We start from the raw sequence: 23,242 nt of genomic DNA on the forward strand, positions 1-23,242 counted from the left end.
TCTAAAATCATACATTTTATTGACAACATTTATATCAAAAATAAGTTCATTTTATTCAAAATAGTAAGAAGAAAAATAGCGGGAAAGTTGATTTCAATAGTATCCCTATTAAAACACTAGCAATGACAGTGGCGACACCAATCTTATGAACAGAAGAAAAGTAGTGAAGCAACGTGCTTAGCCCATTTTATACAACTGCCGAAATATGATCGTTCATATTGTGTAATTTGTTAATACTTTATATTCTCTTTCTCCATTTTATTATTGCACAGAAATATTAAAAATATTGTATTTTTTAAATTGAACACGCATTTTATAATAATTCCCCATATAAATATAGAACAAAATTAATAATATCAACATCGATTCCTATTACTGCCGATATAAGTCACCGGACCTCATGTTTCTCTGCTGGTATTATTTTTAATGTCTTGTATGGTGTACGGATTTAACTATGGATGTTCAAAATGAGGTAATATATATGTATATTATATATTAAATATATATATATATATATATATATATATATATATATATATAAATTTATGTTAATTAATACAATTATTTTAAATAATTTTAAAATTATCATAGAATTTGAAGTTAAATTTTTAGTTGCAATTATTATTTAACAAATTAATATAACTAATGTATATATTACAAATATTATGATATCATATAATTATTAAAAAAGATATTTATTAAACAATATTGAATTTCTGCATAAATCATATTAATTTGTGTTAATATTTTATATATGTACTATATATGTATTTTTATATAATAAGTATTCTATAATAATTATTTGAAATTATAATAATATATATAAATAATTGTTTATTATTAATCAAAAAAAAAAAAACTAATTTTAATGAATATTTATTTATATATTCATTTTTTTTATTTATTTTTTATTCATTTCTATAAGCTATTTAAATTATATGTTATGCGATAAAAGATATTATACTTTATCATAAAGAATATTATATAGATTACTTTATAATAAGATATTAAGTCATAAATAAATCTTTTTTTGTTTCAGCTTGATTTCCAATTTTTAGATTTACATGATTTAAATGATAATGATAAGAATCATTTAATAAACATTTTAAAATCTAATGTTACTAATAATACCTTAAAATTACCATGGGATACAGTTGAAGCTAATAATGATGCTAATGCTTCCATAACAGAAATTCCACAACTGCATAATCAATGGTATCATAATGGTAATTATTTAAAGTTACCTATTAATATTTTAATATTATTATTTTTATGCTTTATTTAACTTCATTTTTTATTAGTGCCACCACCACCCTCATATGCACAGCAAATAGTATGTAGCGATTGGCAAGGACCAGCAATGTATCCTGTTCCAACAGATGCTCACATACAACCATTTATGCCTGCAATGACTTATTCTCATCCTGGATATAATCTTGGAGGTGAGATTCATGATGTTAACTGTAATAGAGAAACTAATAGAAGAAATAATAGAGGGAGAGGAATAAAAAGAGATAATTTTAATCGTGGAATAAGTACTGCAAATGAAATGCAACCAGGATATATGGGAGAACAAGGACAATTTCATCCTCCTTTATCTTTTGTTGTTATGTATCCAGATCAAACACAACAACAACAATTCTCCGGTCATGTTCATTATCCTCCATTAGCTATATATCAGCCAAATATTCATACACATACAAGCACACATCCTCATACCCAACCTACTTATGGATATTCTCCATATCATCATCCTTCAGGAAATATAAGATGTGTTCGACAAGCAGCACCTATACTTTCTCAATCTACTCAAGAATGTACAAAAATACAAACTACAAAATCTCATGAGAAACGAATACAAAATGTTTATACACCTGTCAAACAACCTTTTCATCAAATAAATGAAGAAGATAATTCTTCGCAGACCAATATAGTTACTACAGTAATAACTGTAAATAATAGTAAAGTAGAACAATGTACTAATAATGTGGATGAAAATATTATCAATAGAAAAAATTCAGCCACAAATGGGAAAGTACCTCCTGTTAATGTTAAAATAGAGCATAATATTGTATCGACTGTAAATGAAAAGTGTAATGGAACTGAGAAAAATGATGTACCATGCGTAAATATTAATAGTAGTATTGAAGTGAAACAAAATGGAGAAACCAATAAAGAATACAAAAATGAAACTGTTTCTAGTATTAAAACTACTGTTGTTAAAACATTATCAAAACCAATTTCTAAAAATGAAAATGAAATATATAAAGAAGATTCTAAAAAATGTATTCAAGATGAAATTGTCATTAAAACACCAAGTAATTCATCTAATGCAATAAGCACTCCTGCTACATCATTACCAACTTTATCTAGTGTATCTTGGGCTAGTATTTTAAAAAAAGGAAGCGCAGAAGCACAATCAAATCCATTAAATTACAAACCAACAGCACGCATTAATCCTCTATTGATTACAGAAAACAATACAACACCAAAAATTATACAATCAATAGAGAAAGATCAATCTAGCACAACAGTATTTATAAATGAAAATATATCATCCAATTTACAAAATATTGAAAATGAAAATAAAAAGTCACAAGCAGAATCCTTACAAAATCATTACAATGATCCTATTGCTTTTCGAATGGGTGGTAAGTAAATAAAATTAATAGACAAAAATATATTTTTTTATTTAAATATCTAATATCTATCAAATATATATCTCTAATATGATATTAATATCTTTTGTTGTAGAATTTTTACTAAATTATCAAATGGATAAACAAACTGTTAGTTTATTACCTAGAGGATTAACAAATCGTAGTAATTATTGTTATATTAATAGTATATTGCAAGCTTTGCTTGCTTGTCCACCTTTTTACAATCTTTTAATGGCTCTACCACATTCTAAAAATCCTAGTAAAATGTCTTCCACTCCACTTATTGATAACATGTAAGTAAAGTTACTATTTTTTACAATTTTTAATATAAATATATTATTAAATATTGAATATAATATTATTTTAACAATATTTCTAGTAAATATTAAATCATTTTTTTTATACAGGATCAAGTTTGTACATGAATTTACACCTTTGTCAGATGGTGCACGATTAGCTAGAAAAGATAGAGCAAATAAACGAGGAGAAGATACAATAGTAGATATACAAAGTGGAGTGGCTTTTGAACCTTTTTATGTATATACAATGCTAAAAAATACATCAGCTGCAGGTGTGTTTTCAGTAGAAGGACGACAAGAAGATGCTGAAGAATTCCTTTCGTGCCTTCTGAACGGTATCAATGACGAAATGCTTGAAGTATGATCATAATAATCGTTTTAATCGAGTTTTTATTAAATTTTAATTTAAATTTTAATTAGAATATAATGAATATATATATATATATATAGTGTGTATGTATGTGTATATATGATATATTTATTTTTTCCTAGCTTATTAAATTAGTAAATAATGACCAAAATATAACAAGTAATATTGAAAGTAATATAAATTATAATAACGGAGAAGAAGAATGGAAGGTAAAATATGATATATGTTTGCTAAATAATGTAATAGTTAATTATAGAACGATATTAATATTAAAGTTTGGGTTAAAGGTTATGGGTCCAAAAAATAAAGGATCTATTACACGGTGTACTGAATTTGGAAGAACACCATTGTCAGATATATTTCGTGGACAATTGAGATCTAGAGTATCGAGGGCAGGAGAACAACCAACAGATAACGTCCAACCTTTTTTTACATTACAGCTTGATATTGAAGTATTACTTTTATAAAAAAAAACCCAATATAAAATTATATTAATATAATAATAAAATATTTTATTTTTAGAAAGCAGAATCTGTTAAAGGTGCACTAGAAATTCTTGTTGGAAAAGATCAATTAGAAGGAATGACATGTAGTAAAACAAAACAACAAATAGAAGCTTGGAAACAAGTTACTTTAGAAGAATTACCTGTCATTCTCATATTACATTTGAAATGGTTTGATTACAAACTCGATGGTTGCTCAAAAATTGTGAAAAGTGTAGAATTTCCAATTGATTTAAAATTGGATAGCAGTTAGTAAACATTTTATTAATTTTTGTGTTTCCTTGAATTTATAATATTTTAAATCATTCCAAATTTTGTTTTAGAATTCCTGTCACCAAATGCTATAAAAAAATTAAATCCCAAGCAAAAACATTATAAATTATTTGCAGTTACCTATCATGATGGAAAAGAGGCAACAAAAGGTCATTATGTTACAGATGCTTTTCATGTTGGATATGGTGGTTGGGTCAGGTATGATGATAGTTCATTAAAAGGTATTTCTGAAAATAATGTATTAAAACCTACACCTCCGAGAGTTCCATATTTATTATATTATCGACGATGTGACACTATTGGAAATAATCAATCAAATAGTGGTAAAATACGTTAAAATCAAAAAAATTAATTATGAATATAAATAAATTTATATTCTAAGCCTAAAGAGGCAACTTACGAAAATAGATTTTATAGATTCGTGGTTCTTGTTGATATTTGTATCTAAGTACAGAGAATGTTTCTCAATCAATATCAAGAAAAAATAGAAAAATATTTCTTTTTAATATGCTTGTACTTTCATGAAACATTTGTACTAAGATTGTTGTTATGAGATTTATGCATAGTTTTCTTAATACGCGAAATAAATAATAGTTAAAGTTGAAGTTAAAGAAGAGTTTTGATTTTGGTATTCATAGTTCTATCAAAGTTAATAAGTGCTTACACATTACATTTTATCAAAATATTAAATGTCACAATCTCTTGTACATATCTTTCTTATTCTATTATGAATCTGTAATGTATAAATCATATACATAATAATCTTGTAGGAAAGAGAACAAAAATAGTGAAAGGTTTTTCTACTTTAATGACAAAATTTCTATGAAATGCAAATTTTATATATCTAGAAAAAGATACATCTTATGCCTTAAGTTATTTTTGTATATAACCTTCCTATGCTCATATTCCAAACTACCAATTATTTGTTTATTTTAGCATATATAACTTAATTAGCTATTTTTTAATAAAAAAAAATATAAATAAAAAAATTCTATATGTATATATATAGAATTTTTACATATATATGTATAAAGTATCAATCTTATATTGGAAAAAAATAAAAATATTCTTAAACCAAAGAAATAATTGGTAAGATGGAATACGAATGTTATTAGTGGGGAAGATTGTATAAATAAAAGTACATGAAATTTGTGTACAAAATTATCTTGTGTGTGTCAAAGTTGTATCTTTAATTACAAATTATTTTAAATAATATATATATATATATATATATATATTATTGCTATTGTATTTTTTATGTATTAACAAATGTAAGATTACATTTTCCATTTTTTGAAACAAGTTTAGTAAATAGATTAATTTAATGATTATACGCTTGTATTTAGGAATGATTATTTGTATTTTTTGTTTTTATTATTAAAATACTTAATTTATTTTAAGATACTTATTATCAAAATGTATTAAGAGTGAAAAAGTAAAAATTATTGTTTACTAAATTGATTTTATCTAAATTATGAATTTAATGTTTTGCTTTTGGATTAATATATGTATAATTTTGTAACTTTCCTGTTTTTCAATCTTTTTTTATTGCTTCTAAAGATTAAATATATTAACATTAAATGTAATGATTTAATACAATTTTAAAATAATGATTTAACAAAACAGCAAAGTTACAGAATCCCATTGCGAAATATCTTATTTACATTCTATTTTCCAAATAATGTAGATAAAAGCTCTTAGTAAAATAACACTTCCTGTGGAAATGTATATATATACATTTATAATAATATATATCTAAGATTTATAAAAACTATAATAAATATATGTATATATATGTTATTAAAATTCAATCATTATTTGTTAAAATTATTTATTGTTTCAAATACTTATATTTAATTTTAATTTTTTTATTATAATATTATGAAAACAAAATTCATATAAAAATTGCAATTAAATAATATATTTTAATAAATAAGGAATCCTGTAATACCTCTAATAATTACTTATTTTATTCATATTATGTATATTTATTAATAAAATAATTTTATGTATTAAGAGTTTTATTTTTATTGTATTTTATTGTATTTTATAATATATTATATAGTTTGAAATCCTCCAAAGTATGTAATACTCATCAAAAATATTAAACAGATAAAAGAAATGCATTCAGAAAATGAAAGATGCTAAAAATGTGGCAAACAAACTTTACCAGCAAATAATTCTGAAATTACTGTAATCCATAAAGCTAAAACAAAAAGTATATAAGAAATGCCAACTTGATGTGAATTTGGTAATTGATATGGTTGTCCACCAATTTCATCAATGTGGAATCCCATTGGAAATATAACAGCTGCTAAGCAAAATAGTACCACTGAAATGAAATTATATTTTATAATACATAAAAAATTTTATTTTTCAAAAATAATTAACATTATTAATTATACTTACTAGCTGTAAATCCTACCCATCTTGCATAGGGAATGACATTACGATCCCAATGAGAACTAGCTAATAATATTATAGTAGCTGTTATCAAAATGCATCCAACAAAAATACAAACAAGAGCCATAAACCATTCTGGCTGTAAATCTGGACTATAACAAACTTGAGGTCTATTATACAAGGTCATGCATGACCACATTAGTCCTAATCTTGTATCCCCTGAAAAAAACCAAAATAAAATATTTTATATTTATATAAACAATATAAAATATAAAATATTTTATATAAAAAATAATGACAATATATTATTTATTATTTTTGAAGTAGCTTAAAATCATATAGATAATAAAAAAATAATAAAAATTATTGAATCGTTAAATAAAAATCATGTAAGTATTAAAAAATCAATAAACAAAATAAAATATTACTCACCACCGACATCAGTAATAATCCAATCAGGCATTGCAAGACTTACAATTGCGAATACATCGGCAGCAAGAAACAATGTTCCCGAAATAATTGTTAGTTTATCCATTATGTTAATAATAATTAATTTCATTTTAATGTATTAAAAATAAATAAAATCATCATTATGGAAATTTTATTTCCTAATTACTTGAATAAAAGCTAATGTATTTAAAGTTTTTTCGTTTAACCATCAATATTACTTCTTTGTACGTATACATATAATATACAGTTTTCTAACCTAAACATTTGTGTAACTCATTTATATAGATATACAAAAATGTCTAATATATATAGGATTAAACAATTTAAAAAAAAATCAAACAATGAATTAAATGAATTAAATGTAATAAATAAAAAATATAATTAACATATATTATTTTTATACTTGTAAAAAAAATAACTTTTTTACAAATAATAAATTATATTTTATGTACATATTTTTATCACATAATTCATTTAAGTTTTTCATATACAACTCTATTTTTGTAGTAAATAAAACATTTCAAATATAATTACTAAATAAAATATTTTGCTCCAGTTAAAGAGTATTTGAATATATAGAATGATTTCGTCGCTTAAACTTCTTACAATTGGGTTCAATTTGAATGAAATGATTATTACCTGAAATATAGACAATACATTTTACTATATAATTAATTAAAACAATAATGTGATACATAATAATGCAAAAATAATGTATCACTCACTATCATCTGTACAATCATAATTTACTGTTGATGATAAATTGTTTGTAAGATTTTCATTTACAATATCTTTACTGTTATTTATTTCTGATTCTTGTTCTTCGTTATTACTTTTGGGAGATAAATTTAATGGTGATGTTCGATTAAATGAATCACTAGTTAAACTTCCATCAAATGTAGAATTTAAAATATTATCTTCATCAAAGGAGGCAGAAATTTCATGAGAACTCGATATTTGTTCACATGATGTTTCCATTAATGATTCGTTTGATTTAAATTCTTTTGTATTATTCATTAATAACAATAAAACAGATGGATCATCAATACCTAAAGTATTACAAAAATGTGTTGTTTGGATATTTACTAATAATTGTGGTGGTTCCACTGATATATCTATAGCATCAGGATTATATGGTTTCACTGTTTGTGTAAAATTTAATGGAATTTGTAAATTATAGTTAAATTTTTTTAAAACTAATGCCTTTTCCTCTACAGTTGGTGTAAATATCCATCTAGTATTACCATATTGTCCAGGCATATAATGAATTCCACTTTTGACACTCAATAAATGATTTGTTAAATATAATATTGTTAACCATTCTAAGTCATAATGTAATTTTAATGGTAAATCTAAATTATGTTTTATTTCAATTACTTGAAGAAATTTTCTTTTTGGAAGACATTTATCTAGAGCTAAAAATTTAGTTATTCTTGTTCCTTCTTTTTCAGGAACAAGTGCTGCAAATTTACAATGTAAATGTGCAGAAAACCAATAATTTGGATAATGATGTTCTAAAAGTTCCATACTTGGTGGACTACCAAGCATGTTATTTTCAATATCACTTCTATAATGAAAAAATAAATTATTTTAACAAATATTTATATATATTTCTAAAAATTAATATTTTAAAATTTTTCATTAGCTTACTTGAAAAATGGTTTCCCTTTTAATAAAATATTTTCATCTCCATATTTAGTTATGCCTGAAGGCCAATCATGAGATAAGAAAATATCAATATTACCAGTAAGCTATAAATAATACTATCATAAATAAAATAAACAATAATGAATAATAAAATAATGAAATATAATATAAAAAAATATAATATAAAAAAATAATGTAACAAATAAAAAAATATTCTTATTTTGCTTAAGATATATATTAAAAAACAGAACATATATTACCTGTTTTAATCTAAATATTTCTAAATTTCTAATATGATACACACTTCTAATTGTATTTTCATTATATGGTGGTTTCTCATGATGTCCTTGCATCCAATGTTGACTTTTATAAATGCCTGATAATCCTGCAATTCTAATTCCACCTATTGTTATTACATTAGCATATCCTAAATAATAAATATTAGGAGCTACCCATCCACCATATGGTAACTCTTGAAGATAATTTGAAGCTTCATGATTTCCTCCAATAAATATTGTTAATACAGGAGCAATTTTTTCTCCAGAGTAATATCTATAATATATTATAAAATTTTTAGAATTTCTCATTTTATATTATACACAATATATTAGATATTAAACTCACTTATAAAAGGTACACATGTCTTTATATTTATCAGGTACTGCCATACAATGTAAATCACTTAAATTTCTTATCGATTGAAAATCTCCACAACATATGAGTAAATCTATTTTCTTTCCATTAGCTTTCTCCATTTCTTGAATAGTTTCGTAAATAATATCCAATTCACCGTGTGCACAACCTTCCACAGCAATTCTCATTTTTGCTTTTATTTATATACACTTATTAATAAATGATACATTTATTACTTCTCATTCACTGTTATAATTAAAGTTTAAGTATAATACCAAAAAATGTCAAAATATTAAGAAAAATATAGAATAATCACATATTCTAACCTAACCTAAAGATTTGTCAGTATAATCGCCATTTTTTTTTTAACTTAGCATTTATATTACCATAGTAACATTAATGCTATGAAGTTTGCTTATTTTCGAAGTATTTAATAATCGAAATTTGTATCGAATACTTAACATATGTAAGATAATGATAGTACGACAATTAGAACAAGTAGATAGAAGATGTATAATTATACTTAATCCATAGTGTGGTGTGCTTATATCAATTATGAGTTTAATTTCCTCAACCGAAGAAGGATGGATAATATCCCATTTAAAATACCTTAATAATATTTATGCAAATGTAAAAAATGGCAGCACTAAATGTAAATTAATTTTTAATGAAGTATTATTTGAAATAAATTCTCAATATTTACGAGAAAATCAAACAATTCAATGCGAGCAACAAAATGGAATTTCATTACAAAGTAAAACTAGAAAAAGAAAACGATTAAAACTTTTACCAGATGAAGATTTAAAAGAAGTATAATCGCTAGAAATAAAGAATTTAAAAATCTAATCATCGAACATAAATATAATCGTAAATATAATTTATTTTGCAGATAAATTATATTAAACAAACATTCAATAAAATGATTTCAAAAACAGAGGGATTATTTTCTACTAATATACTATCTGATAATAATGAAGCAGCACGTTTGGCATCTCAAAAATTTTATCAAGATACATTTTGTAATGAAAAAGAAAATTTTTATGGTTGTAACGATATGGATATAGTTATTACATCGGAATTAAAAGAAAAAAGATATGTTTTCCCTCAAAAATGTAAATTTTATTGCTATGATGTGAGAGATATTGCGAAAAAGCTGGACCTAAACAACCAATATGATTTTATATTGTTGGATCCTCCTTGGTGGAACAAGTCCATAAGAAGAAAAAAAACCAGATATTCAGAAGCTAGGTGATCTTGTATGGTTCAATATAAGCCATTAAAAAAAGAAAGCTCTGAACAATTTAATGAGAACAAGTACTTTGATAATAGTATAAATTTTTCTTGTTCTCAATTTTGTGAGTATATGGGTAAATAAGATTTTAGATGCAACTTATCACCATAAAAAACTCATATTGAATAATATTGATATAGATTTTATCATATTGATCAATTGTATTTTATATATGCAAAAATATTTTGATCTTTAATAATAATGTGCTATAAATAATATTTTATATCATACAAATTATTTTTTATATTTTTTTTGTTAAATAGCTATAAAATGATGTACAACGAAGAATTGGCTAAGATACCAATTGGCAAATTATTATGTTCAAATGGACTTGTAGCAATATGGTGCACCAATGCTCCAAGTCATCTACATAGTATTTTTAATAATATATTTCCATCTTGGGGTATTACATATAGAGCAAAATGGTATTGGGTTAAAGTAAGTACATATATATATAATTTATAACTAACAATGGCAGTTATATATATTATATATTATAACATTAATATTTTAGATAACTCAAGGAGGAAACACAATATGTAATTTTAATTGTGCACCTGGTAAACAACCTTATGAATTATTAGTTTTGGGATCTGTATTAAATGGAAATGAAGTAAACATTCCTGATGGTAGATTATTAATAAGTGTACCAAGTGCAGTACATTCTCATAAACCACCACTTACAGGTAAAAATCATATAATATATGATTATATATCATATATAAAAATTTACATTAAAAAAGTGAATGAAGAATATAAAAATATTAACTTTAATTTTTAGAAGTTATGAAAGATTATCTTCCAAATGAACCAAAATGTTTAGAAATATTTGCTAGATATTTGCTTCCAAGATGGACAAGCTGGGGTCTTGAAGTGTTAAAGTTTCAGCATTTATCATTGTACACAATATTAGAAGAAACAAAAGATACTCAAAATAAATAGATAATAATATAAATAAAATAAATAAAACAATTAGTATTAAATTTTTAAAAAATCAAATATTTAAATACTGTTATTTTTTTATTTAATAATAGTAGAGTAGCATTATTACAAAGTGCCATTTATATATTCATTAATACCATTTTTTATCGAGTTACGATAACCATGTGGATTCATAGTTTGCCATCTCCAGAAATCTTCACCTATGTTAAAAAATATTTTTAAAATAACGTTTAAAAAATGTAAAAAGATGTAGTAACATAAATTGTCATACACATGCGTTCAACATTATATTTAGTTGTCCATCCCAATTCTTTTTCTGCTAAATCTGTATTGGCATACATAGATACTATATCACCATCTCTTCTATCCTTAATAACATATGGTACTGTTGTTCCTGTGACATTCTCAAAAATTTTAATTAATTCAAGTACAGATACACCTTTACCAGTACCTAAATTATATATTTTTAGCCTCAAATGTTGTTTATGTAAAGCATTTAAAGCTGCTACATGACCAGCAGCTAAATCCATAACATGAATATAATCACGTATACCTATATAAAAATAAACACATTTTAATAATATATTTAAATAATAAATGCTTTATATTATATTATATTATATTATATAGAAATATATTGTATAGGAAAAAAAAAGGTATATACCTGTACCATCTTTTGTAGGATAATCACCACCAAAAATGATAAGTTCAGGTTTATGTCTTAAAGCTACTTGTGCTATGTAAGGCATTAAATTTGTAAATGGTTTTGTAGGATCTTCTCCAATTAAACCACTTTGATGAGCACCTACTGGATTAAAATATCTTAGGGAAATAATATTCCAATTCTGTTAAATAAAAATAAAAAAATCATATTTATATATATTTAATTGAAAGCTTTTTTTTTATTAATAAATTATTAAATATGTAAACTGATTTTTTTTTATTTTTTCGAATTATTTTTATAATTATACGTATATTTATATAATTATAAAAAATATTTTTTTTTTCAATTAAAAAGTACCTTTTCAGCTCTCGATATATCTTTAAGCATTTCTTCAATAAAATATTTTGTTCGGCCATATACATTTGTGATATTTCCCGTTGGATGTTCTTCTGTAATTGGAAGTTGATTTGGTTCTCCATATACAGTACAAGAACTACTAAATACTAATTGGAAACATCCAGCAGCTTTCATTACCTTATAAAAAAATTAAATTTATTTTTCTTTATAATATGGAAATATATATATAAAGACTTACTCAATTACATTTTACCTCTAACAAATTGATGGCACCGATAATATTATTTCGATAATAGTGAAGCGGAATTTGCATTGATTCACCAACCGCCTTTATAGCAGCAAAATGAATTACACAATCTATTTTGTGCTAAAATATAATAAAATATAATTTAAGAAATATTATAAAATAATTTTAAATAATTTTTATTTTATTCATATTTTGTACCTTATTAAAAACTATTTCAAGTTTATCTCGATCAATGAGATCGCAATTATAAAAAGTAACTTTTTTTCCTGTAATCTGTTCCACTCTTTTAAGAGCTGCAGATTCACCACTTTCAGTTACACTATTAGCAAAATTATCTATTGCAATAACATCATATCCACTTTCTAAAAGTTCAATGATACAATGACTACCAATGTAACCCGCTCCTCCAGTTACAAAAATAGTTCTCCAATCTTTGGTCATATTGCTATTAAAAAAATAAAAATATTATAATGCATATAGTTTTATGTACTATTTATAATAATTTTTTGAAATCTTTATCGCTCTAAAACTTTTAATTTGATCTTATTAAAGGTTTTTTGCTTGAATCGAGTTATTATATGTAGGGGTGGAAATCTCTATTTTTATTAATCATATTGTATATGATTTTTTTTTATTATTATCATTATTAGTATCATATTTAATTTATTTTTATAAATAAATTATATTATTTCTTCATTTGTATTTATCCTTTTTTTATATTTTACAAATTAATCGAAACAAAATATATTTACAAAAACGAAAATAATATATATGTCATAGTATGTACAAGCTAAAGTATAAAAATGTTTCGGACATTCACCTGTATAAAACTGAGTTCAAGGTCGTTAAAACACGTGGTAAATTATACTTTATTAATTAACATAAAATTATAAGCTTTATATTAAATATAATTAATATAAAATTAAAATAATTATTTGATCTAATCTAGTTTGTTTTTTAACGAATTAAAAATAATGTCTTAAATAATAAGCAATTAAAAAAAAATCATTCTAAAAAAAAACATTAATTTTGTGAATTATTGAAAAAATAAATATAGGAAATAAAAATAAGTAAGTATATAAATTATTTGCGATTGATGAATTTAAGGATATTAAAATCGAACATTTTTAGCATATTAGCATATAATTTTTATATTATTTTATTTTGAACAATTAACATATTAAAATATATATGAAAAACTTTTGATTTTTTATTATTTTTTATATACATAAACATAATAAAATATAAAAATAAAAAATATTTATAATTTTTAATTTTTTTATTTATAATTTAATAATGTCATCGAATGTATGATAAATATGAAAAAATTTCTTTATTTTTTTATAAATACTTTATGGCAATTAATGTATAAAATTAAAATTTACATTTAGAAAAACATTTTTTAAATAAGTTATTTATTTTCAAAAACATTGTAAAATATCATTTTAAAATATATTTTATTAGATTAAAAAAAACATAAATACAATTAATGTATAATTATATTTGTGAAAGAATATTACCTTAATAAAATAAAATTATGACGTCAAACGAATTTAGAAAGATTCGAGGACGCGTTCGCGTAATCACTGACTCTACCTCGATTACTTGCGTCGTCTTCTGATATAGGAAAGTAGAGTTTAGTATATTCGTGGAACGCGAAATATCCCCTCTTTTAAAATACAATCATACAACTCATTGTAGAAATACATATACTATACACATCGACCCTCTGCTTTCTACTGCACAAGTTCTTCCTTTCACACTATTGAGATATTGTCTATCTATTTTTCTATCTTCTTTACAAGAATAGGAAAAAATGATAACTTAAATAGGGACTAGAATTATATATTATGTTATATATTATATCAAGTGGTTTCTATTGAATTAATTAATAATTACTTATTAATATAGAATATAATTAAATAATAGAAGTGTAAAAAAAATAATAAATAAATATTTTTTAAAAATATTATTTAAATGAAACTAAATATAAAATTAAAAAATGCTATTTATAATTTATAATTAATTTTTAATAATTATAATTTAATCTTAATGTCAAATTATTATGAAATGTAATTATAACAAAAAATACATTTATTGTATTGTTAAAACTTGAATTAACTTATGTAATAATTCCTTTTGTTCAATATTTAAATAAGGCCATAATTCACTTTCTAGTTCTAGTAATGCTTGATAATCATGTGATTGGCATGATAACACTAATGATTGTAATAATAGTAATTCATCTTCATTCATATTAAAATCTGAAATTTATTTTTTACAATTTTATAATTCTTTTTATTATTATTTAAATTACTAAAAAAGAAAAATATAACACTTACCATTATCTGAAGTTTCTTCTACCCATGCATATTTTTCCAAAATCTGTGCTAAAGAAGGTGCCAGTCTTTGTGGTGATGGTTGAAGTATAAGTAATAATAGTACTCTAGTTATTTCACATCTGTATATTAATGTAATTAATTAATTTTTTATGTATCAATAAAATTTTATATTTCTAATTATATTTAATACCTGTGTAATATAATATTATAGTTGCCTTTTGCACCAGCATTAATATAACTTTCAACAAATTCAACAAAATCATTTAAAATTTGTAAAGCAGATACATAATCACCTGAAATATTATCTATTATGTAAATCAATCAATCAATAATAATTATTTAATTATAAATAAATATTACCTTGTTTAATATGATATGATGCTAATGTATTAATAGCTTTTATAGTTGGAAAAATGTCAATCGCTTTACATAATTGTTGTATACCAGCTGGAGTAGAACCCAAAGCTAATGCTAATTCTAATGCTAAACCAGCTGACATAGTATTAAATCCTGGTTGATTATAACAATGTGTTAAAGCTTGACCAAAACAATTTACTGCAGCCTAATATAGAAATTTATAAAATTGTAAAAATTATATAATATAAAAGTTATACATAATCATATTTTATACAGTAATATAAAAGATTATAAGTTGCAAAAATAATAAACCTGTATATTTTCTTGTCCTATAGAAGAACATCCTATATTTTTATCTTTTTTATCAGCCATAAGAAATTCTCGACCAGCTTTTATTAAAAAGTTTAATTGAGAAAAGGTATTTTCTAATGTTTCTTGACATCTAGCTGCAGCTAATAAACATAAACCTGCATATTGCCATAATTCTTTTTGTTCACATTCAATTGCCAATAATCCTAAAAAATAACATTATAATTTTTATAATATTAATAATATTATATCTTTTTTATCTTTTTAAGAATATATATCACGACATACCAAATTGATCACTTGCTTCAGCAACATTTGGTTTTCTTAAAAATCGTCTAAAATTAAATAAAATAAATTATATTATATATATTAATAATATATTAATAATATATTAATAATATATTAATAATAATTTTATTATAAAAAAAGTGGATTATTCTATAAAAAAAAAATAATTTGTAATAAAATACTCACTTCTTTAGTTTGTTTGATATATTATGATACTTAGTTAAAAAGTCTAATGAATCTCCCATCTTTTTAATTTGAATATGTCGTTCTTTTAATTAATTTTTTTAGTATCGCATTTTTTTTTTTTATAAAGATTTTTATAATTGGTTATATCATTATTGCTTCTAGATATTGTCTTTTTAATATATTATAGTAAATATAAAATGCTATATTAAGCAATTAAATTAATTTTATTTTATTCATTTTACTTAATATTATTTTTTCGTGTTCCAAATTTAATAATAATAGGCATTCAAGTTATATAAATTATAAAATATATTAATTTTGTTACTTTAACTATTTTCTTAATTTTTCTATATTTATATATTTTTTTATCTAAATTGATTAATGTATTATATACTGAGCATCTCTTGACTTTTGATATCAGTAGTACCAATGTCTGGATACGAGATAGGTGTAAGTGCATTGAGTCTATAAATTTTTAAATATATTAATGTTATTTAATTAGTTTCTTTTTATACAAATTAATGATTTATATTATGACAATATTTATATTAAAAAAATTTACAGTTTAAATTAAATTTCGTGTATTACTAATATAATTAAATAATAACTATCTACATTTTTCGTGATAATATAAAAGACAATAAGATTAATATATCATATAATTATAATTATTAATTTATAAAAATATAAATATTAATTGGTATGTATAAGCTACAATTACATTTAAAATATATATTATTAAATAATTATTTAATATTTCAGGGATAATTGATTATCTGTTTCTAAAATTGTGATATTGTAACGTAAACAAACGTATACAATATATAACTATATACGAATATATATAAGAAGTTTAAAGAATATCTTCAAGAATGTGCAAAATTATATTTTCAAGTAATAAAGTGTGTCGTGTAACAATATTATAATTGAAGTCTTTGTATTTGTAAAATTGATTAACTCATATTTTCTCTTAAAAAACGTTAACAAGACTAAAAATTTTTTTAAAGGATGCATAAAATTATTGAACTAATTTTGAACACTGGTTTATTGTTGATATTTTTACAACTTATTTGGAGCATTTTCATAACTGTCATTTATAATTTTTCAATACCATGGATTTTTTGGTTTTCTCTCATTGTTACATTTGGACTAAAAATAGCCAGGATTCCACCACCAAAGGATAGCATTGTGCAAGAAGTGCTTGGTGTAGATCCTCTTTTACTGAAAAATAATACCATGGGCAAAGATCATGGTAATGGAGAACAATATTGCATGCGAGTGGTGGCTCATCGTGGTGGAGGATATGATTTTCCTGAGAACAGCTTAACAGCTTTTCGCAATGTAAAATCTTATATATTATAATGGTTTTTTTTTAATTAGCAATTATTCCAGAAATAATAACAAATCAATTTGTTTTTTTTATTAACTAAATTGGAATTCTAGATATTTTATAACAAAAAAAATTATATATTATTTTATGACGTAAATATGAATACTAATAGTATTACTAACAAAAAATTTTTAAAAAGAATATATTTTTGTTTATTTAATTTAAATTATAAATAAAATAAAATCTATTATAAAATATTTTATAGTGCAAAGATAAAGGATGTACTGCAATTGAATTTGATGTATGGCTTACAAAAGATAATGTACCTATAATATTTCATGATTCAACAGTTGATAGAGTTACTGGAAAACAAGGAATTATTAAGAAAATGACATATGATGAATTAAAAGATTTAGATATTTCTTATAATCATCCACTTAAGTAAATAGATCATTATAGATATATTTTTTATAACAAAATATTATAAAATAATATTTTTGTTCAATCTTTTTACATGTTTTTTAGAGACAAATTTGATAAAAATTTCATAGAAAAAATTCCATTGCTTCATGAGGGTATAGAAATGTGTTTATTAAATGAACAAAGAATAATTTTTGATCTAAAAGCATTTGATCTAAACATGGAAATTGTGCATATAATTGTAGAAATGTATAACAAATATCCTAAATTATTTCAAAGAGCAATTGTATCCAGTTTTAATCCTTTGGTTGTATATATGGTAAAATAAAGATAATTATGATTATAATTTGATAAGATTAATATTTAATATATTAAATTTTATTATTATATTTTATGTTAATATAGATTAGAAGAAAAGAACCTCGAATTGTAGGAGGTCTTGCATGGAGACCTTATTATTATTCAAGAGTATCTTATTCAGGTGTAGAAGGTCCAGGTCCAGCAAGATATCATAACAATTTATTTCAACATCTGATATATTGTTTAATAGATTTTGTTTATGAATGGATGTTTTCCCGTTTTATGTATTATATTGTGGGTGTGTCTACTGTGTTGTTGCATAAAGATATAATAAATCAGTATGTACATATAAAAAAAAATATTTCATATATAATGTTAAATAATTTTATATAATAGTTATTATAAAAAATACTACATCTTTTATATATATTATTTTAGGCGTGTGATACATGATTGGACTAATCGTGATATTCGTGTAATCGCATGGACAGTAAACTTGCCATCAGAGAAATCACATTTCGCACGATTATTTAAACTTACTTATTTAACGGATACATTTGTTGGTTGAAAAATATATAACATAATACTACATATTATATGTTCTATGTGTTTTAAAAATGAACATATTTTATACTATATTTATACTATATAATAAATTATGATCTAGTCCATTCATTGAAATGATGAATCATATTTATCTTTTTAACAAAAATTCAATGCTTACTTTAATTAATAAATAAAAATAAAACAACATATTAATCTATATATATTTAAAATATATTAATCCACTTCCTTTTCTTTCTACTTAAAAGAGAAAAAATGAAGTTTAAACAGTTTATCATAATATTTTAATAGTTAACATTTATATTTTTATAAATATAAAAAATTATTTCAATGTTACTATAATTGAATATTATTTTTTTTATTTATTTTATAAATTATTATATATTATGTATATAGTTCATTAAAATTCAATATTTGAAGATTATATAAGCCTCTTGAGTTTTCAATAATTTTGTTAAGTCTTAAAAATTAAAAAAAATATTTTTTAGAAGTTGGAAGAATTATATTTGTCAAAAATTACATAATAAATGCATTATAGATGCATAATAGATTTACATAAATGATGATTTGATTTTTTTTTTATATTTTTTTATATTTGAAATTTCAATTAAATGACTATATAGAAAAATAAAAATAATCATTCATTATTTTACTAATAATAAAAATAACATTTAAAAATATAAAAATGATCTACTTATAACATGATTAATCGACAATATTCTTAAACTCTTACTATTTTTTCATATTTTATAACTTAAGATTTTTTTATATCATTAAAAATATTGAAAATAATTAAAGTTATATTATCATTTTAAGAATTCAAATTATATGGACGGAAATATTTATTTTGTAAATATTTAAGATAAAATTACAAAATATTATTTATGATTAATAATTATACAATAGTAGTAAGCTTATTTTTGCGAGATTCCATACCTTGAATAAGTCCTGTTAATAAATCTTCCATTTCTGTGGTAGCTCGTTTTAATTTGCAATTGTCATTAGCAACATAAGAATCTAAAGCAACAATTTATGTAAAAAAAATTATATGAAAAAATATTATGTATCATTTAAAATATAATAATTTACCATCTAATAAGCGATCATCTGTAACCATATTTTGTAATCTATCTAGTATATCATTTAGATCACCTTGAATATTTTGTAAGCTACTATGTTGTGAATGTTTATCAGGTCTTTGTAAAGATGATGGTGTATTATCTCTATGAATACTTATGAGAGAATCAGATATAGGTAATGATTCTTTTTCAATATTAGTTATAGCTTTTATTGAATATTTTTCTTCTTTGCAATTCGAATTGTTAGAACTTAACCATTGAGAAAAACCGCTATCAGATGGATTTATATCTGATCTTTTTGTACCTAAAATTTAAAAGTTAAAAAATGTATGAACTTTATTCATTTATATACATAATCCATTAAGTTGATGTTTCAAAAATATATTTTTCAAAATAATAAAAAATCAATATATAACATACCTCCTATCCATGTACTTAATTCTATTTTAGTAGGTTCTAGTATATTATTAAATTTTATATTTGAAGATGCTTCTCTAGAATCAATAATATCATAATTTTGTTCACTAATACAATTTCTAGTTAATGGATTAAAATTATTTGTTTGTATATCTGTATCATTCACATTTGAAGTATGTTCTATATTTTCTTGTCGAATAATTGGACTTAATTCAAAATTTATAGGTAAGGATGTTAATCGTGAAACAGAAGGAACCATTGGTGTACTTTGCATATAGTTAATTACTTGAGGCATACAAATTCTATCGGTAAATAAACATTTCTATAAAAGAAAATAAGAAAACGTTTCATTATTTTATTAAATATCTAAAATGAAAATAAAATATTAATCATAAAATGACAGTATACTTTTAATAATTTTAGACGTTGTAATTGCGATTCAATTGTAACTCTATGACGCTGAAGTCTTTCTGCCTTAGTACCCTGTATATCTAGCAATTCAATTTGTAATTGTCTATTTTCTTCTTCCAAATGACTGATTATACTTTGTAGTTCTTTTTGTGGATCATTTAAAACTCGTCTTTTAATTGTACTTCTTACTGATTCACAATCAGTATATCTTATTTCAGTACTACAAGACAATTTTGAAAAAAAAAAAATAGAAATTGTAAAATAAATTCGCATATTATATTATCTTAAACTTATATATGTAACAACCTTATATGAGGAATTTGATCATCAATATTTAATCCAATAGATCTACCAGGACATAATCTCAATTTATTCCTAATTAATTCAATAATTAATTTTGTTACTTCTCGATTTGAAGTCTGCAAAAATATTATAACAAATAGTATTATGTAATATTTATACAAAAAAGAAAAAGAAAAAAATTAAGTACATTAATATACCTTGGTACAAAATTCACGAACAGGATGTTTTAATTTATGCTTTCCTGATATTTTACCATATAAGAAACAATGCTGACATTGATGATATGTTGCACATTTTAGACATGAATATCGTAGTCCATGAATTGGTGTTGTTTTACAAAATGAACATCTAATATTATGTACAACTAGATAAAAAAATATATAATATTTATTACTTTTACTTAAGTTTCTCAAAATATACTATTAAATATTTCAGAATATAAAATATATATACTATGTTCTGCAGACTTCATACGATTAAATGTTGTTATCCAAATCAATAAAGGAGGTTCTTGCATAATCCATGTTGCAAACTCTGATTCAGTAACTCCAAGACATCCTTGAGACTATTAAATATTATAAATATTATAAGTTAGATGTAATTAATATATATTTAAAATATTATTTTATTTTAATAATTTTACCTTTGAAAAACATTTATCAATATGCGATTGAATATTTTGTGGACCATATGCTGCACTTTCTCCAAGCATTTCAGTTATTTTACAAATATTTGTTAATAATGTATGTAAACTAACTTTGGATAAGCATGCATTATGATCAGCTAATTGTTGATAAAGATATCCATACTTTTCTTGTAATCTTCCAGAACTAATTAGTATTAAAGCAACTTTTATAGAAAATACAGAAACTGTTCTAGTACATTGTCTATAATATTTGGAATATTTATAATAATAAAATATTATTTATTATTTCAATTCTAATTTAAATAATAAAATATATATATATATATAAATATATATATGACATACTTATCAAATGTAGTTAAAATATAATTTAAAGCTAATTTTGATGCAAGATCAATATCAAAATTAGTATTAGTTTCTTTGCATGCTGCAAAATAAATATCAGAAAGAACATCTTCAATTTCACTTGAATCTAAATTAACACAATTTTCTGTAATTGAAAGTCTATGACGTTCAAAAATTCCAGCAATTAATTCTAATTGAACATATTGCACTATAAAAAAATATATATTATTATTAATTGATCTATAAATATGATAAATATAATTTATAAATATAATAAAACAATTAGTAATGATAAAAATTACTAATTAAATATATTAAACTTATAATAAGAAATAAAAATATATTAAACTTACTATTAAGTTCCTTATGTAAAATTTGCATTTTTGCAGCTGTTCTATAAGATGTATAACAAATATCATTACATTGTTCAATATATTTTATAATATTTTGCATTTTTAAATATTAAATATTTTAAAACTACCTACATGTGAAAAAAAATTATTATGTATAACGTTATAAAATATTATTTTTTACATAATAAAATATATAATTAATATTTCATAATTTCTTACGTTTTTATAATAATTATAAATAATGACAAAAATCAATTAATTTAATTTTTGTCATTAATTAATTTAAAGAAATTTTAATTGTGTAATATTAAATTCTTTATATTTATAAAAATATAAAATTTTATTTTTATAATTATTTAGCATTAGAATATAATAGTTTCCAGTAGTTATACTTTTAAATATTTTTCTAATGAAAATATTAGCTTATAAAATCTGAAAAAATTTTCCATTATTTAAAATCTTCATAATTATAAATTTTGAATAAAAAGTTACAACTTATAATTTTTAATATCATAATATATTTACAATTACTATAAAGAATAAAAATTATTTTAATATATATTTCTTTTGTATATCTTATATCTTTCTTTTATAATTTATGTATTAACTTAATGTATTTATTAGATATATAGATACTTTACATTATATTTAATTGTATTATATTATACATAAATTTTTATTATTATATATTATTCAATTATTATTAAAAATATAATCATTACTTTTTGTCATTGTTCACGATTTTATAATTTAAATAATGGTACATGTAAACAAAATACATTTTTTTATACATTAATCATAGATAATAAAAACAATAGAGAGTATAGTTCTAAATCTACTTAAAACGTGATGA

At 22.0% G+C, this 23,242-nt stretch overlaps 7 protein-coding genes across 8 annotated transcripts; 3 read left to right on the plus strand and 4 right to left on the minus strand.

Moving 5' to 3' along the window:
* The first annotated feature begins 130 nt into the window (after positions 1 to 130).
* Usp10 (ubiquitin specific protease 10) lies at positions 131 to 6,121 on the plus strand. The gene is made up of 9 exons (XM_086916198.1): positions 131 to 472; positions 1,040 to 1,226; positions 1,302 to 2,651; positions 2,755 to 2,953; positions 3,068 to 3,317; positions 3,452 to 3,538; positions 3,617 to 3,781; positions 3,852 to 4,080; positions 4,156 to 6,121. Exons 1-9 carry the CDS (start codon positions 455 to 457, stop codon positions 4,440 to 4,442), a joined length of 2,772 nt encoding a protein of 923 aa, XP_086772324.1. The 5' UTR covers positions 131 to 454; the 3' UTR covers positions 4,443 to 6,121.
* On the minus strand, positions 6,109 to 9,604 carry LOC100865210 (lariat debranching enzyme). Of its 2 annotated transcripts, XM_031918966.2 has the most exons (8): positions 9,230 to 9,426; positions 8,866 to 9,157; positions 8,609 to 8,709; positions 8,045 to 8,525; positions 7,490 to 7,597; positions 6,941 to 7,073; positions 6,515 to 6,727; positions 6,109 to 6,437 (listed from the first exon to the last, which is right to left on the minus strand). In XM_031918966.2, the coding sequence occupies exons 1-8, from the start codon at positions 9,424 to 9,426 to the stop codon at positions 6,250 to 6,252; spliced, it is 1,713 nt and encodes a 570-aa protein (XP_031774826.2). In that variant the 3' UTR covers positions 6,109 to 6,249. The 2 variants fall into 2 exon arrangements, with proteins under 2 accessions (XP_031774826.2, XP_003697349.2); XM_003697301.4 differs by lacking the exons at positions 6,109 to 6,437; positions 6,515 to 6,727; positions 6,941 to 7,073 and having other exon boundaries at positions 7,335 to 7,597; positions 7,684 to 8,525; positions 9,230 to 9,604.
* A 113-nt stretch (positions 9,605 to 9,717) lies between these two features.
* On the plus strand, positions 9,718 to 11,536 carry Mettl4 (Methyltransferase like 4). The gene is made up of 5 exons (XM_003697302.4): positions 9,718 to 10,048; positions 10,128 to 10,486; positions 10,793 to 10,967; positions 11,044 to 11,215; positions 11,311 to 11,536. The coding sequence occupies exons 1-5, from the start codon at positions 9,794 to 9,796 to the stop codon at positions 11,469 to 11,471; spliced, it is 1,122 nt and encodes a 373-aa protein (XP_003697350.2). The 5' UTR covers positions 9,718 to 9,793; the 3' UTR covers positions 11,472 to 11,536.
* LOC100865089 (UDP-glucose 4-epimerase) lies at positions 11,531 to 14,436 on the minus strand. The gene is made up of 7 exons (XM_012491580.3): positions 14,260 to 14,436; positions 12,938 to 13,184; positions 12,746 to 12,859; positions 12,493 to 12,669; positions 12,136 to 12,316; positions 11,743 to 12,024; positions 11,531 to 11,671 (listed from the first exon to the last, which is right to left on the minus strand). Exons 2-7 carry the CDS (start codon positions 13,178 to 13,180, stop codon positions 11,577 to 11,579), a joined length of 1,092 nt encoding a protein of 363 aa, XP_012347034.1. The 5' UTR covers positions 13,181 to 13,184; positions 14,260 to 14,436; the 3' UTR covers positions 11,531 to 11,576.
* A 311-nt stretch (positions 14,437 to 14,747) lies between these two features.
* On the minus strand, positions 14,748 to 16,656 carry LOC100864969 (40-kDa huntingtin-associated protein). Its single transcript, XM_003697299.4, has 7 exons — positions 16,222 to 16,656; positions 16,036 to 16,082; positions 15,751 to 15,953; positions 15,442 to 15,643; positions 15,272 to 15,374; positions 15,082 to 15,200; positions 14,748 to 15,003 (listed from the first exon to the last, which is right to left on the minus strand). Exons 1-7 carry the CDS (start codon positions 16,278 to 16,280, stop codon positions 14,834 to 14,836), a joined length of 903 nt encoding a protein of 300 aa, XP_003697347.1. The 5' UTR covers positions 16,281 to 16,656; the 3' UTR covers positions 14,748 to 14,833.
* Positions 16,657 to 16,983: 327 nt separating this feature from the next.
* On the plus strand, positions 16,984 to 19,034 carry LOC100865444 (glycerophosphodiester phosphodiesterase 1). Its single transcript, XM_003697303.3, has 5 exons — positions 16,984 to 17,562; positions 17,817 to 17,992; positions 18,077 to 18,290; positions 18,377 to 18,609; positions 18,710 to 19,034. The coding sequence occupies exons 1-5, from the start codon at positions 17,230 to 17,232 to the stop codon at positions 18,837 to 18,839; spliced, it is 1,086 nt and encodes a 361-aa protein (XP_003697351.1). The 5' UTR covers positions 16,984 to 17,229; the 3' UTR covers positions 18,840 to 19,034.
* A 625-nt stretch (positions 19,035 to 19,659) lies between these two features.
* LOC100864853 (uncharacterized) lies at positions 19,660 to 23,148 on the minus strand. Its single transcript, XM_086916199.1, has 11 exons — positions 22,609 to 23,148; positions 22,390 to 22,517; positions 22,037 to 22,244; positions 21,689 to 21,932; positions 21,499 to 21,610; positions 21,243 to 21,409; positions 21,049 to 21,161; positions 20,740 to 20,962; positions 20,335 to 20,653; positions 19,925 to 20,218; positions 19,660 to 19,852 (listed from the first exon to the last, which is right to left on the minus strand). Exons 2-11 carry the CDS (start codon positions 22,487 to 22,489, stop codon positions 19,731 to 19,733), a joined length of 1,902 nt encoding a protein of 633 aa, XP_086772325.1. The 5' UTR covers positions 22,490 to 22,517; positions 22,609 to 23,148; the 3' UTR covers positions 19,660 to 19,730.
* Positions 23,149 to 23,242: the final 94 nt, after the last annotated feature.

The sequence above is a fragment of the Apis florea genome, unplaced genomic scaffold, assembly GCF_048593485.1.
Source record: "Apis florea isolate Af1SG1 unplaced genomic scaffold, ASM4859348v1 contig_3802_pilon, whole genome shotgun sequence".
NCBI lineage: Eukaryota > Metazoa > Arthropoda > Insecta > Hymenoptera > Apidae > Apis > Apis florea.